The sequence below is a fragment of the Prionailurus viverrinus genome, chromosome X (assembly GCF_022837055.1).
Source record: "Prionailurus viverrinus isolate Anna chromosome X, UM_Priviv_1.0, whole genome shotgun sequence".
In the NCBI taxonomy this organism is placed as follows: Eukaryota; Metazoa; Chordata; class Mammalia; order Carnivora; family Felidae; genus Prionailurus; species Prionailurus viverrinus.
Window position 1 is genome coordinate 62,931,608 of NC_062579.1, and position 16,388 is coordinate 62,947,995.

General features: G+C 33.4%; 1 protein-coding gene across 3 annotated transcripts in view; it reads left to right on the forward strand.

Annotated features, from left to right (window-relative positions):
• The window catches only part of LOC125157828 (uncharacterized), a 412,592-nt gene that overhangs the window by 278,120 nt on the left and 118,084 nt on the right, over positions 1-16,388 (forward strand). For all 3 annotated transcript variants that reach the window (XM_047844867.1, XM_047844868.1, XM_047844869.1), the window contains one exon: positions 3,553-3,672. In XM_047844867.1, coding sequence (XP_047700823.1) covers positions 3,553-3,672 — 120 coding nt within the window. The remainder of the gene's footprint in view (positions 1-3,552; positions 3,673-16,388) is intronic.

Here is a 16,388-nt window from a genome sequence, read left to right on the forward strand (position 1 = left end):
TTTAATGCTTGGAAAGGAGTCCCACTTAGCTAGTGGTGGTATGAAAAACAGGAGTACCATTTGGGTAGTGGTGGTGTGAAAAAAATTAACATCAATATTGAGATTGCAATTTTTAGAAAACTCTGCAAAGTTGGGCTTGGTTGAAGTTTGGTAACTTGGCTTTTCTCTGTTAGGTAAATGGTAAGAGTGGCTCTTTGTACGCATAGTATCTGTACAATGTGATTTATGCTGAATACCCGATTTCCTTTTGGGAATCTGAAATTTTGATATGTACTAGGCAGAAATTGTATATGTGACCAATCCCCAATAAAAAAAATCAAACTGGTATTGCTGCAATTTTTGTTCCTGGGAAAAGAATTTGCTTTCTGTGATCCCTTAAAGGAGGGAGAAAGCATAAGGAAACTTACACATGGATTATTCCAGAATCTGCCTGTGTCATTTTATTTTATGAACCTGCTGTGTGTTCTTACTACTCTACTTTTATAAATCTAAACCATGGGTACAACTATATGCTGAGCCCTATGAGTCCTAGTAAATCTACAAACAGAGAATTGGGGATTCCACTCTCTGACACAGGTGGTGTTGCTTCTGCTGCTGCTGCTTGAATCAAAACTACATTTTGTAGTTCTATAAAAATTTTAGGATTGTTTGTTCCAGCTCTGTGAAAAATTCTGGTGGTATTTTGATGGGCATTTCATTTAATGTGTAGATTGCTTTGGGTAGTGTAGGCATTTTAACTATATTTGCTCTTCCAATCCATAAGCATGGAACCTTTTTCCATTTCTTTGTGTAATCTTCAATTTCTTTCATAAGTGTTTTATAGTTCTCAGAGTAAAGATCTTTTACCTCTTTGGTTAAGTTTATTTCTAGATATCTTATGGTTTTGGGTGCTATTGTAAATGGAATCCATTCCTTGATTTCTTTATTTTTTTAAATATTTTTTTAGTGTTTATTTTTGAGAGAGAGAGAAAGAGCAAGCATGAGCAGGGGAAGGACAGAGAGAGGGAGACAGAATCTGAAGTGGGCTCTGCACTGCTGCTTCATTATTGGTATATAGAAATGCAACAGATTTCTGTACATTGATATTGTATCCTATGACTTTACTGAACTTGTGTATCAGTTCTAGCAATTTTCATGTGGAGTCTTTGGGTTTACTACATAGAGCGTCATGTCGTCTGTGAATAATGAAAGTTTTACTTCTTCTTTGCTGATTTGGATGCCTTTTATTTCTTTCTGTTACCTGATTGCTGAGGCTAGGACTTCCAGCACTATGTTAAATAACAATAGTGAGAATGAACACCCCTGTCTTGTTCCTGACTATAGAGGAAAACCTCTCAGTTTTTCCCAATTGAGGATGATATTAGCTGTAGATGTTTCATAATGGCTTTTATGATGTTGAGGTATATTTTCTCTATCCCTACTTTGTTGAGGGTTTTTATCAAGAATGGATACTGTACTTTGTCAAATGATTTTTATTGCATAAAGAGCATCATATGGTTCTTATCCTTTCTTTTATTAATATGGTGTATCATGGTGATTGATTTGTGAATACTGAACCAGCCCTGCAGCTCAGAAATAAATCCCGGTTGATCATGGTGAATCATTCTCTTAATGTTCTGTCGGATTTGATTTGCTAGTATCTTGAGTATTTTTGCAACCATGTTCATCAGGGATATTGGCCTGTAATTCTCTTTTTTTAATGGGACCTTTGTCTGGTTTTGGAATGAAGGTAATCCTGATCTTGTAGAATGAGTTTTTGAAGGTTTCCTTCCATTTCTATTTTTTGGAGCAGTTTGAGAAAACTAGGTATTAACTCTTCTTTAATCGTAGAATTCCCCTGGGAAGCCATTTGGTCCTGGGCTTTTGTTTGTTGGAAGATTTTTTATTACTGATTTAAGTTCTTTCCTGATTATGGGTCTGTTCTAATTTTGTATTTCTTCCTTTTACCGTTTTGGTAGTTTATATGTGTCTAGGAATTTGTCCATTTTTTCCAGATTGCCAATATGTTCGCACATAATTTTTCATAATATTCTCTTACAACTGTTTGCATGTCAGTGGTGTTGGTTGCGATCCCTCCTCTTTCATTAGTGATTTCATTTATTTGGGTAATTCCTCTTTCCTTTTGGATAAGTCTGTCTAGGGGTTTATCAATTTTATTAATTCTTTCAAAGAACCTGCTCTTAGTTTCATTGATCTGTTCTGGGATTTTTTTGTTTTTATATCATTTATTCCTGCTCTAGTCTTTATTTCTTTTCTTCTGCTGGCTTTGGGGTTCATTTGTTGGCTCCTTTTGTAGCTCCTTTATGGGTAAGGTGTATTTGAGACTTTTATGGCTTCTTGAAGTAGGTCTGTATTGTTATATACTCCTCTTTGAGGACCACCTTTGCTGAATCCCAAATATTCTTTACTATCGTGTTTTCATTTTCATTTGATTCCATGTATTTTAAATTTTTTTCTTTAATTTCCTTGTTAACCTATTCGTTCTTTAGTATGATGTTCTTTAACCACCATGTATTTGTAGTCTTCCCCATTTTTTTCTTGTGGTTGATTTCAAGTTTTCGTAGCATTGTAGTCTGAAAATATGCATGGTATGATCTCAATCTTTTTGTACTTGTTGAGACCTTCCTTTTTAAAATTCTTATTGACAGTTCAGAATAAAATTCTATGTTATGTCAAAATATTAAAATTCATACAGTTCAAATTTCTTTTAGACAGTATGCCATATTTAAAAGAAATTACAAAATGACCCCTGAGAGCATATATACAGGATATACAAAAATCTTTGTCAAAGTGCATTTTCATGTTTGGATCCAGATTCAAACAAAATAATTGAAAAAGAAAAAAATTAACATGGACTGAACATTAGATTATATTAAGAAGCTTTGTTAATTTTGCTGGTTGTGATATTATTATGGAAGTGTTTTTAAAAGTTTATAACTATTAGTTATACATTTGAAACTATTTATAGTTGAAATTAATATAATATTTGGATTTTTATTTGTTTTATGGGGGAAGCAAAAATATAAAGTGAAATTTGGTAAAAATTGAAGAAGAAAAGAAAGTGCATTTTAAAATAAATCCACAGTAAATAGTTATTTATGGAAGTCATGATAAGTAAATGTAATACTTACCTTGTTTCTCTGTGGGCAGGATTCTGGGTGATAGATAATTTCTTAGTTTCTTCAACATTTTCTAAAATTTCCATGAATTTTTCTTCAAAAATAAATGAATATTTAATATCTATTTTTTTTAATTTTTCTTATTCATTTGCATGTTGCTTACACCACAATTGAGTCCCTAAAAATTAACCCAGTTTTATACTTGGATACTACACAGTTGACTGAAAACAGACAATATATTTTTTCATCCTGTTAGTGTGTCATGTTGTATCTTCCACTGAACATAAATACAAACACACATGTGTTTGTTTATTCATATATATGGTCATTTTTTGAATAATGAAAATTATGTCAATTACATTTTAGAATTGAGCTAGAGACATTGATTTTATGCATCTTCTTTCTTTTCTTTCTTTGTTTTCTTCTTTTGTAGTGCAAGAGTGTGAATAAAATCTGTCACTACATATTTGCTCTGCCACCTGATCTTACAAGAATGGAAACACAAATTCTAGCATTCCTTACCCCTGAAAATAAAGTATCTAGGATGCAAGTGGTAAGCAATTAAAAAAAAGATTTATCATTAATATTAAGCATTTTAAAAAGATCTCTAAATGTCTGTAAAATCGTCTCTAATTTAATACAGCAATTATTTATGAAGTTTTGGTTTCCTTCCAATGTTTCTCAATGAATACAGTATATGAAATGATGTAATCACATGTTTCTTTTTCATTACATTAATTTTAAGTAAGTGCCTTTTTTTACTCTTGAATTTATATACTGTAACTTATATGATCATTCAATTATTGTTGGATTATGTAGATTGCCACCAATTTTCAGTTGTTAGAAGTAAAGCTTATAGGGGCACCTGGGTGGTTTAGTCTGTGTCCAACTCTTGATTTCGGTTCATCATGTCAAGGTTCTTGAGTTTGAGCACCACATCGGGCTCTGCACTGCCAGCTCAGAGCCTGCTTGGGTTTCTCTCTCTCCATCTCTCAGCCCCTCCCTCTCACTCTCTCTCAAAAATAAATAATTAAACATTTTTTAAAGTAAAGCTGACATAATTGTCTTTGTAAGTATAATGTATTTTAATTATTCAAATAATTTTCATGAATACCTTACTATGATTCTTTCAGGGTTTTTTTTTTAAACAAAGTTCTTTAAAAATGGTACAGGGTTTTCTTCATAGGTTACATTCTTATGATTTTGATTATGGCGACAGAATGTAAAATTGTTTTAAGCTTATTTATATTATCAAATTATCGACCAGAAGAATTCTGCCAAATTAAAACCTTTATTTTCACCAGTATTGGATTTTATCTGTCTTTATTCCTACTAGAATTATAAAATCAAGCTTCATTTTTGTTTAAGTATGTGTTTGATTGCTTGGACATTTTCCTTATACACTAATATATGTCTTTCCTATTTTCTACATTTCTTTATCATTATTATTAAAATTTTTTTTTGAATTTGAAAGTAGTAACTGCTCATTATCTAAAATGTGGAAAATATAGAAAAGCATGAATTGCTTTAATCATTAACAATATTGATATATATATATTCACATATATATGTGCATGTGTGTATATATTTTATATATAACTTGATCATATAAACTTGATCATATAACTTGATCATATAATTAACTTGTTATTTTCTTCATTGTTGGTGTTCAAATTATTTCAAGTTTTTCCTATTATATATACTGCTTTGATGTGCATAATTATGAATTTTGACACATAAAGCCTTTTTCAGTCTTATTTGCGTAGGCATGAAATTACTGGTTGAAGCTTTAGGAATATTTTTAGTTTCTTAATATATATTGAAAAAAAATTTTCCTAAAGAGTTGTATTAGTTTATACTTTTATCAGCAGCATGCATCCATAACCATTTCATTATGCTTTTACTATTTATATAAATAGAATTATGTAAGTGACAGTCATAGCCATAATCCTGGTCACATTTGTTTATCTTACAATTTATGAGGTTAAATGTTTTTCATTATATTTATTAGCCATTTTTATTTCCTTTCAGCTGAATTGCCTGTTCATAACTTTTGTTCATTTAACCACTGAGTCTAGTATTAACTTATCTGCATTTTATATTACTTGTATGTATTATGTTACAAACTTTTTGTAAAGATTTTTATAATGCATTGAGTTAAGGAATTTTTAAGTTCAGAAATAATAAGCCTGAATATTAGTTTCCAGTGAAGTCAGGTAGCATATTTTATGTGCATTATTTTAGCCCAATTACAAATTATTACATCTGTCTTAGTATTTTATGTGAGTTTCCAGTATTTTTACAAAGTAATGTAGTTATGACTTATGTCTCCTTTTTAAGGAAAGGGAAAAATAGCTTTTAGACTTGCTCCAACAGAAAAAGTACATGACTTAACATGAAATTTTTTAAAGCTATAATTTTATTTATTTATTTATTTATTTAAAATTTTTTTTTCCAACGTTTATTTATTTTTGGGACAGAGAGAGACAGAGCATGAACGGGGGAGGGGCAGAGAGAGAGAGGGAGACACAGAATCGGAAACAGGCTCCAGGCTCTGAGCCATCAGCCCAGAGCCCGACGCGGGGCTCGAACTCACGGACCGCGAGATCGTGACCTGGCTGAAGTCGGACGCTTAACGGACTGCGCCACCCAGGCGCCCCTAAAGCTATAATTTTAAATAAACTTTCAAATGTCATGCTTGTGTTCCAAGGATCACTTTAATTTATTGCTAAGTCTTACTTTATTGTTATCTTTGTAAACATAACACAATTATTATTACAGTTTCATAGAAAACAATCTTAGCACTATAATTTAATTAAAGAGAGAGAGCAGAGATTTTTAATACAGAATTGTTTGTGTTGAAATAGTAAGTAAATGACCTGAAAAGTGGATAGACCTTTAAAATATAAACTGTTATCTTTATTGTTCAATTGTATCAAGGATGTAATTAAACTGTAAGCTACATACAAAAATATGACATTCTTTGTTGGTGGCGAAGTACACAAAGTAATGATTTCAAATATTGAAAATGATTTGTCTCTCAGTTGTAGAGATATATAGAATTTTAAACTTGATTTGCAAAATATTCAAATCCAAGCACGTTAGGAAATAAGCTTTATAAATGATGAACCAAATAAATGCAAACAATAGTACAAATTAGCATGAGGATTAAATAATTTTCTTGAAATCCGTACTTTACCACTAATAACCTAGATATAAACTTAAACAAGTAATATTTCCTCTCTAAATATCAGGTTCTCCTATGTAAGATGTAGGATTTGAGTGAATGACAGCTAAAGCCACTTATAATTATATGAATCTCATATTGTTTCACAGGCCTACAACTTTATTTCCTACTGTAGTGGCCTCTGAAAGAAATCATTAACTAGTGCATATATCCTGACTAGGGATTGATTAATTCCTAACATGGAAATGGATTATTATTGATTTTCATCAAAATGTTTGCTTTGTAGCTATAGATTCAGACGTGTTGGGAATATGGAGATGGTGTTAGGAGTTTGAAGGATATCAAATCAAATTCACAAACTGACTACTGGTGAGGCACACATTTAACAGGGGAGGCCAGGTTTTGAGAGCCTAAACTTCACAGAGTTTGAGAGTATAAGTTTATACTTTATAAACTTTCTAAGTGTTTCTTTTTGAGAGAGAGAGACAGTATGTGAGCATGGGAGGGCCAGAGAGAGAGGGAGAGACAGAATCAGAAACAGGTTCCAGGCTCTGAGCTGTCAGCACAGAGCCCGATGACAGGGCTTGAACTCACAAACCATGAGATCATGACCTGAGCTGAAGTAGAACGCTTAACCAACTGAGCTACCCAGGTGCCCCACAAATTAAACTTTCAAATGAGAAAATCAAAAAATATATAAATTTGAACAATATTACAAACATAAAATACTCTCAGGGCCTTGGAAGGGGCTTATACAAGTGAGGGGCCCTAAAACTTAAGCTTCACTGGCTTCATGATAAATCTGTCTCTGAGATTAAACATGTTTTTCCCTTTGCATACTTCTTGTTGGCTCCACTCTTTATCTTTAACAGTAAGGCTAACTCCATGGGCACAAGTAATGTGAGAGAATTAAACAACACTGGAGGTCAAACAGTAAATACTATGTAGATATGGCTTTTGCATCAGCAAACAATGTGCCAAGCCAGTATGCTTCCCTCTTTTATCAGTTGCCTGAATTATTCTTCCTATATTGCATTAAACACTGGCCACAAAGTTGCAGCTTCTTTGGGATGGGTGAAAACTTTACAAGATGCTTTTATTTAAACAGCTAAAGAAACTAACCACAAATGTGGGCCAATAGCAACCACAATTAGAATAAGCAATAAGTTTTTCTTTTGGGACCATTATTTCATGCCCAGGAAAGTATACTGGCACCCTGGCATCATCTCTACCAACTTGTCATACTCTTCTTTCATCTAAGATGCCTGGCTCTATGTGCTTTTCATGCACTTCTTATGTGGACTATGATCATTAATTTGATCAATGATTGTGAAGACACAAATGTTTTCATTATCATAGCCCATAAAGTCTTACACAATCTGAGATTTGTATTGTATGCTATGGTTTTCAATCACAATTTCCTGTGTTCTTGGCAGTCATCCAAAATGTCTTTTCAACATTGCAATGCTGTGAGTAGTCAATGATACCATATTTGATTTTGAGATTTTCTCATGTTTAAGGAAATTGTGGCATCTATGCCAGCTCTTGGTTATTAGCGTCAGCAATCCAAAATAAAAATTAAAGATAAAATTTAATTGTAACTTTTGGATATAATATACAGCATTCTAGTTAATAGATGTGGGTATAAACAGTATGCTTTGTTGAGGAAGCTGTTGAGCAGTAGAAAAAGGCTGCCCAGAATGATTATATGGAAGGAAAAAATCAACCTTTATGCTCTACAAAGGGATAAATCTAAGAAGTAACTGTTTTTACCTTAGTTAATTGAAAGTTTAGCACTTTTTTAACATTTAAAAATCAAAAAGGCTACTTTATAGACTTTATGTTGTAAAATAAATCAATAGTGGAATCATTTTCAAGTGTAAGAAAAGTTAGAACAGAGTTACAAAACACATGTTTGTATGTTGAAATATCGCATGACTACAAGGTATTTTCATTGTAAATATGGATCCTTTAAGAAGAGTGTTTTCTATCCCCAAAATGTGTTATTATAGTGCATTCTGAAAATCTATCATATAGCTCAAAAAAGTGGCTTTGTCCTTCCACCATCTGAAACAAATTCCATTTCTTCCCATGTGACAATTGCAAATAATGAACTATGTTATAAAATCGTCCAGCATAAATAGTTCATCTCTGCTCAGTAGTGGAAGCCTAAAACTACTTGACTGACATCTTATTTTCACTCAAATGGCAAGACCCAGGGGATAAAACCATAATCAAGCCTTAGGCTTGCTGGGTGTTCTCCCTGGACCATTCTGCAGTAACCCTTTGACCACTGACCTTGATAGTCTTCCAGAAGTAGCTAGTATGGGTGAGACAGATGTGTTAATTTATCCTCATCAGGGAGCTTTATGAGAACTCAGGTTTAAAGAAGGAAGTATAAATTTGAAACCCACAGAGTACCTGCTTGTCTTTTTTCTTCACTTTTTCTCCAATTCTATCCCACTTCTTTACCACCATATTCTCTCTCAATTGCTCTGTGATATGTTCAGTTACTGCCTACTCAGAGCCTTCCTCCAAGAATATTTCCCCCAGTGCTGTGGGAATGTGGCAGTATATGCAAGTTCTATGAGTGAAAATTTAAAGAAATTATATAAACCTAGGGCACCTGGGTGGCTCAGTCAGTTAAGCATCTGATTCTTGATATCAGCTCAGGTCTTGATCTCATGAGTTCAAGCCCTGCACTGGGCTCTGCACTGGGCTCAGAGCCTACTAAAAAACAAAAAACAGAAAACAGAAAACAAAACAAAATAAAACAAAAAACCACCTAAACATAAATAAATAAATTTATATAATCCTCAAAATAAAGATTCATTTTCATGCATTTTATTCCCATGAAGGAAAAAAAATGACTTCAGATGATCTGGCTGGCTCGGTCAGAAGAGCATGTGAGTCTTGATGTCAGGGTCATGAGTTAGAGCTTCATGTTGGGTGTATAGATTACTTAAATAAATAAAACTTTAAAAAAAAGATGATTTAAAATTTTACCACTTCATAGTTTACTTTCACATCTGTCATTTTTTTTTTAATTTTTTTTCCAACGTTTATTTATTTTTGGGACAGAGAGAGACAGAGCATGAATGGGGGAGGGGCAGAGAGAGAGGGAGACACAGAATCAGAAACAGGCTCCAGGCTCTGAGCCATCAGCCCAGAGCCCCACGCGGGGCTCGAACTCACAGACCGCAAGATCGTGACCTGGCTGAAGTCGGACGCTTAACCGACTGCGCCACCCAGGCGCCCCACATCTGTCATTTTTTTAGAAATACATACCATCACTTCATTTGGTCCTAAAAACAACTGTGATAAATACGGCAGAAACTATTTTCACATTATTTTTTTAAGTTTATTTATTTATTTATTTATTTATTTATTTTTGAGAGAGAGCACATGTTGGGATGGGGCAGAGGGAAAGGGAGAGAGAGAATCCCAAGCAGGCTCTGACCTGTCAGTACAGAGCCCTAGGTGGGGCTTAAAATCATGAACCATGAGATCATGACCTGAGCTGAAATCAAGACTTGGACACTTAACCGAGCTACCCAGGTGCCCCCACATTCATTTTTTAAACTAGAAAATTGAGATCCAGCTACATTATACCACTCTCTACCCCGGTTGTCACTGCTGCCTATCAAGTTCAGTTGGATTGTCAGTATTACTTGTTTATTTAATCATCTGTGATTGGCTGTCTTTTCTCAGAAGCTAGTCCAAAATTTTACCACTTCCAAAAGAGATCCCTTATCCAACTCCAGCCATTTTTAAATTTTATTGTATGGCCTCATATTCCCTTCAGCAAAAATATCAAACCAATCAGTTATGAACACTGAGGGAATACTTCTAGTAACTATGGACTTGGTATTTTGTGTCAAATATCCAGTTGAAAACAACCAGAAAAGTTTGACAAATTTTAAAAACCTTTAAAGCAGTGGCACCTGGGTGGCTCAGTTGAGTGTCTGACTTCAGCTCACGTCATGATCTTGCAGTTCTTGGGTTCAAGTCCTGCATCGGGCTCTATGTTTACAGCCCAGATCCTGGAGCCTGCCTTAGTGTCTCCCACTCTCTCTCTCTGCCTCTCCTCCCCACTCTCTCAAAAATAAATAAGCATTAAAACAACTTTAAAGGCAATAGGTAGATAACAATCAGTAAAAATAAAAATAAATGGGGCCAAGACCTGGGAGAAGATTGAAACCTTGACTAAAGCAATGCAAAAAAAAAAAAAAGAAAGAAAGAAAGAAAGAAAGAAAGAAAGAAAATGGAATGCTGTTTTCAAAAAGTGAAGTGAAAGTGCTGAAAGAAAATAATTGCCAACTTAGAATTCAATTCCCTATAAAAATATCCTTCAAAAATGAAAGTGAAATTAAGACTATTTGGACAAACTGATCTGAGAGTTTGTAACCAGCACACTCAACTTAAGGTTCTTCAGCAGAAGAAAAGTATTTCCAGGTGGAAGGTCAAGGATGCAGAAGGGAATGAAGAGCAACACAAATTATAAACAAGTATGTGAATATAAATGATTATTGACTGGCTTAAATGATAATAATAGCAATAATATGGGGTTTAGAATATATAGAATTTAAACCCATTACAAAAGTAACCAATAAGAAAGGATGAGGTAAATAGAGTTAAAGTATTCTAACGTCCTTCCACTATCCAAAAAATGAAAAAGTACTTTGGTAAACCATGGATGCTTATGGTAACAACTAAAAGGATAATAAAATAATGTATAACTGTCATGCAATAGAAGGGAATTGGAAAATAATAATCCAGAAGAAAACAAGAAAGTAAAAGGAAATTGAAGAAGGAAGTAAGCAGAAAAAGTGGAAATCAAGTAATAATGTGGTAGATTTAAACCCAAATATATCAATAATACCATCCAATGTAAATAAACTGTTCCAATTAAGATAAAACAAATGTTACACTAGGCATAAAAATCCCAACTATAGGCTTCTTACAAAAAACATGTTTGAAATATAAAAATATGGAATGTCTGAAAGTAAAAAATGTGCCATGCAAACAATTACCAAAAGAAATTTTGAATTTTAGACTAAGTAGGCTTTAAGGCAAAAATCATCACGGGAAATAAAGGTGGATATTTTACAAGATAAAATTTACTTTCATCAGAAAATTAAAACAGTTTGAATTTGTTATGCAAAAAATTATAATATAGCTTCAAAGTAAATAAAGCATAAGGTATGAAACTTTTTACTTCTTGTACTCCCACCTTCAAAATGATTCTTATCCACAGGCAGTCTTCTTTCTTCCCTTCTAGGCACAGAGAAGAACATGTTCCTCCTCCTTTCTAAGAATGATCCTCATCTTCTTATGTCCTCCACACCTTGTTTATTATAAGAGGGAACTTTCCTACTCACCTACTCTTTCCACTCAACCTGTAGTAACTCTCAAAACACCCATACCCCCAAATAAAATAGTACTTGATTCTGTATCTTCCATTAACTATTTTATTGCCTTTATCCTTCACTGCTAAACCAAGATTCCTAAAAGGACAGTCTGTGTTATGAATTCATTACATCTCATCCACTACCCAACCTGTAGAACCCAACCTTCTTCCGTCAATACTCTACTGAAACTTCAGTCCTCATCTTACTTTATCTGCAATATTTCACACAGTTGACCACTGCTTCCTTGAAACTGTTTCTTCCCTTGGCTTTGTGACATTGTACTCTCTGGAATTCTTCTCGCAATTATCTGACCATTTTTTTCAGTGTCTTCTTTTGGATCCAATTTTTTATTCCATAAATGTTGCTTTTCTCCCATACTTTGTAATGAGCTTTTTCTCAGCTCCCTCTACTTCAGTATTTCTCAAGTTATGATTATTTCACTACATACATCAGAAGTAGAGGTGCTTTTTAATAATGCAGATTCCTGAACTGTACCCCCATACCTTCTGAATCAGAATGTATAGGGTTGGGGCTTAGGAATGTGCAAATTTTAACAAACTCTCTGTAATTCTGATGCAGGCCAATGTTTGAGAAGGACTATCTTTCCTTTTACCTAAGGGAAACCTCATGGTTTTTAATTGTTATTCATATGCTGATAATTCCGATCTGTATGTCTACCTAGACTTGTCCCCTAAGTCAAAATTCAACTATGATTAAATTGGTCTGTCTAGAGAAAGAAGGCAGAAAGGTAATTTGGCTAAAGCCTATAAAGTTCTAAAACATAGAAATAATATGAAAGTTATTCAAATTGCAAAGAGTAATGCACTAAGAGTCATGAAACTTTGTAGTCTTGGTTCTATTAATACTAGCTTTGATCTTTGTCAATTAACTGAACCACACACAACCTCAAATCCTCATTTGTAAAAATAAAGGGGTTATAATAGGTAAATTTTAAACCATGTAACATTAGATAAATTACTTAACTGCTCTTAGTTTCCTCAAAAGTATAATGGAGTTAATGATACCCATAAAGGTTATTGTAAAAATAAATTGAAATACATTTAACATATATGAAGTGCTCAATAAAAATGAGAGATAGCACTATTGTTATAAAAAAGAATCTTAATAAATATTATAATACTTCATTTCTTTCTTTTTAAGTTTTTACTTAAATTCCAATTCCTTAACGTAGTGTTGTATTGGTTTCAAGTGTACAACATAGTGACTCAACATTTCCATTCAACACCCAGTGCTCATCAGAAAAAATGCACTCCTTAATCCCCATCGTCTATTTAAACTATCCCCCACCCACCTTCCCTCTGGCAACCATCAGTGTGTTCTCTATAGTTAAAAATCTGTTTTTTGGTTTGCCTCTCTCTCTTTTTCCCCCTTTGCTCATTTGTTCTGTGTCTTAAATTCCACATGAGTGAAATCATATGGTATTTGTCTTTCTCTGACTGACTTATTTCGTTTAGCGTAATACTCTCTAGCTCCATCCACATTGTTGCAAATGTCAAGATTTCATTATTTTTGTGGCTAATATTAAAATAAATAAGATGTGAGATATATAGATTTAGATATAGATGATAAAGATATATAGATATATGTAGATATATAGATCTTCTTTATCCATTTATCCATCAATGGACACTTGGGCTGTTTCCATAATTTGGTTATTGTAGATAATATTGCTATAAACATCAGGGTGAATGTATCCCTTCGTATCGGTATTTTTTTGTCTTTTGGGTAAATACCTAGTATTGCAACTGCTGGATCATAGAGTAATTCTATTTGTAACGTTTGGAGGAACCTCCATACTGTTTTCCAGTATAGCTGCACCAATTTGCTTCCCACCAAGACTGCAAGAAGGTTCCTCTTTCTCCACATCCTCACCAACACCTGTTGTATCTTGTGTTGTTGATTGTAGCCATTCTGGCAGGTGTGAGGTGATATCTCATTGTAGTTTTGATTTGGATTTCGCTGATGATCAGTGATCCTGAGCATCTTTTCATGTATCTGTTAGCCATCTTAATACTTCATTTCTTAATAGGCTATTGTTTGTAATGCATTCCAATAAATTATTTATCCTTTTGCTTTCCCATAAAAAAGTAGAAAAGTAAATAAAATTGATCACATTAATTTTCAAAATCGATGTTTAAATGTGAAAATATTCTAGAAGAATGATTATTATTTCTAAATAAAACTGTAGTTGTGTGATTTGATTGCCTTTGCAATATAAATTTGCACCAAATCTACAAATATTTATATTTGATAAACAAGCATAAGCTTGCACAGAAGTAAAAAAAATGTGAGATGGACTTAAAAAGAAAGAAATATTTTGCCACAAATTATTGTGCTACAGAGAAGGACTAGAACAACGTTTTTACTCATTGACTAATTGATTTATTCAGTAATCCTGTCTTGAATGTCTAATATATGCCAGATAATCTGCTAATGAGAATGTGCCCTATCTCCCAAGGAATTCACAGTCTAACAAAGGACTACAAAGTAAAAGGTTGTTATTTTAACCTGGAAAAAAGTCAACCTTTACTTTCTTGATCATGAAGTCATTCTAAATGAATCTGTCATGGATCTCTTTTGGAAGATAAAAGTTGTATCAATCAATAAAAGTATTATTTTGACGGTACATGACTCAAGTGAGTGCCCCATAATTCATGTCAAAAGTGGGCATTTAGTAGTAATTTATAGAAAACATTCTGTGTGGTTATGATAATTTAACTTATGATGCTATGGTAGCTCCACTGTTTGTCTAGCATTATTAAATCTTTACCGACCCAACCAAGAAATTTCAGTAAATCTTAATAATGAAGTTATGTTTCTGTACTCTAAGGTAATGTTTTCACAAATACTTCTAGTTTTAAGCAGAAACCCTTAAGTAGTTAATTCTAAAGCAGCTATTTTGTCTGATCATTTTAAATAAAATCAAAAGATGCCTTAATAATCCACAGTCATTTTAAATGGGGGTTGTGAGCAGGAATTATCTTCGTTGGTGAAAGATAGAAATCTGTTTTTACACATAGTGGACAATAGTAAATTAGGAGAACTCATATTGTTGTCTCTGAACTAACAGTAAATACTGTCATTGATTTTATTTGGGTGACTTACCAATCACCACCATATATTAGAAAAACAAAACATACACATGGGTAAATACAATTTTCTTTCTTCATGAATCTGAAACAAAGGTTGAGAGGGTTTTATTTTTCATTTATTTTTTCTTATTCTTGCTTGTGGAAATCCAATAGAATCATTTTTTAAAATATCATCCACTGCTAATTCTTTTTACTAAAACCTACTTTCCCCTAGGGTTTTAAGTCAGATGAAAGTGGAGGGAAGCATGAGTAACCCATGCTATCAAGAATTTTTTTACAAATTATATAATGGTCAGTGCAAGGATTGTGACTTAAGTAATTGTTAGTGTTTACTGACAATACCAGTGATTCCAAAGATAATGATAATATAAATGGTTTCTTATAATACCATTCAAAATACAAAATTTGGAAATAAGGTCTTATGCTGCCATTTTCCAAGAACATGGTTATAATGTCGAGGATAAAGCCAGACACTTGTTAAATGTGGTAAAGACAGATTTTATTCAGTAATACCTATTGCAGTAAGGGAGAGACCTCAATGTAACCTGTGCTCAACCCTGCCAAAACAAAAGGCAGGAGATTTTTTTTTTTTTTAATACTGAAGGTTTGCATTTGCTAAATGCACTGAATGGCATTAAATGAGGATTGGTCCCTATGACTAGGCCACCTGGGTTTGTTAATTGGCATTTATCCAGAAGAGAAAAAAAAACTTCTCATATCTTTATTAAGGAGGTAGTGCTGCAAGTTGGAGTAAGGCACCCACCAAAGTTAGGCCCTTTCCCTACCACAGTGGGTAGAGGTAAAAGCTATCTCCTTGAATGTTTGCATTTCAAGGCGATGGCTCCTGACTCCTTGAGAAAAGAGCTCTGTGTGGTAGATTTTACAACTCAAAGGAGAAAGGAAGGATTTATATTTGCAAGCTTTTAAAAGTTAACTGTTCTAACATGGCTTTCAGGGACCTACCAGCCTATCACTGAATTTTGGCTGAAACAAACTATAAATTCTCCTGGAAATGTTAAGCTTTTCCTGGCAGGCATTTTAAGGGAGGCTGGGGTCATCCTAGGGACATGGCCTTAAGCTATTAAAAGCCATGCTAGATATTCAAGTATCTTAGTGTTGGAGCTGGATGGAGTTGTTTTGTGCCCAGAGTTTTTTGCGTTTTGCAATGGTATTTTTTCCATTTGGCATTCCAGGTGCTAAAATTGAGAGCTTTAATGACAGAATTTTTCTATTTTTATTAAGCAGCACTCACTTATGCGATACATAGGAAGTTTACTATTAATAAGGTAAAATACACAGAATGTATTTGGCAACAAATGTTTGCAACATTTGTTTAGCAAACTGAAAATACACAGATTAATTTTCCTGTAGAGATCCATAATCAACAGGGCTTACATACATATTTTTTCATTATCGATAAACAGAACATGAAGGTGGAGAGTAGCAATATAGATTTAAGCTGTGTTCATGTGGCACAAAATAACTATTTTTGTAAAGTTTGGGTCTAAACTGACTGGTTGTTTTGTATTATTTAGGACCAATAACTCAATCATGATAT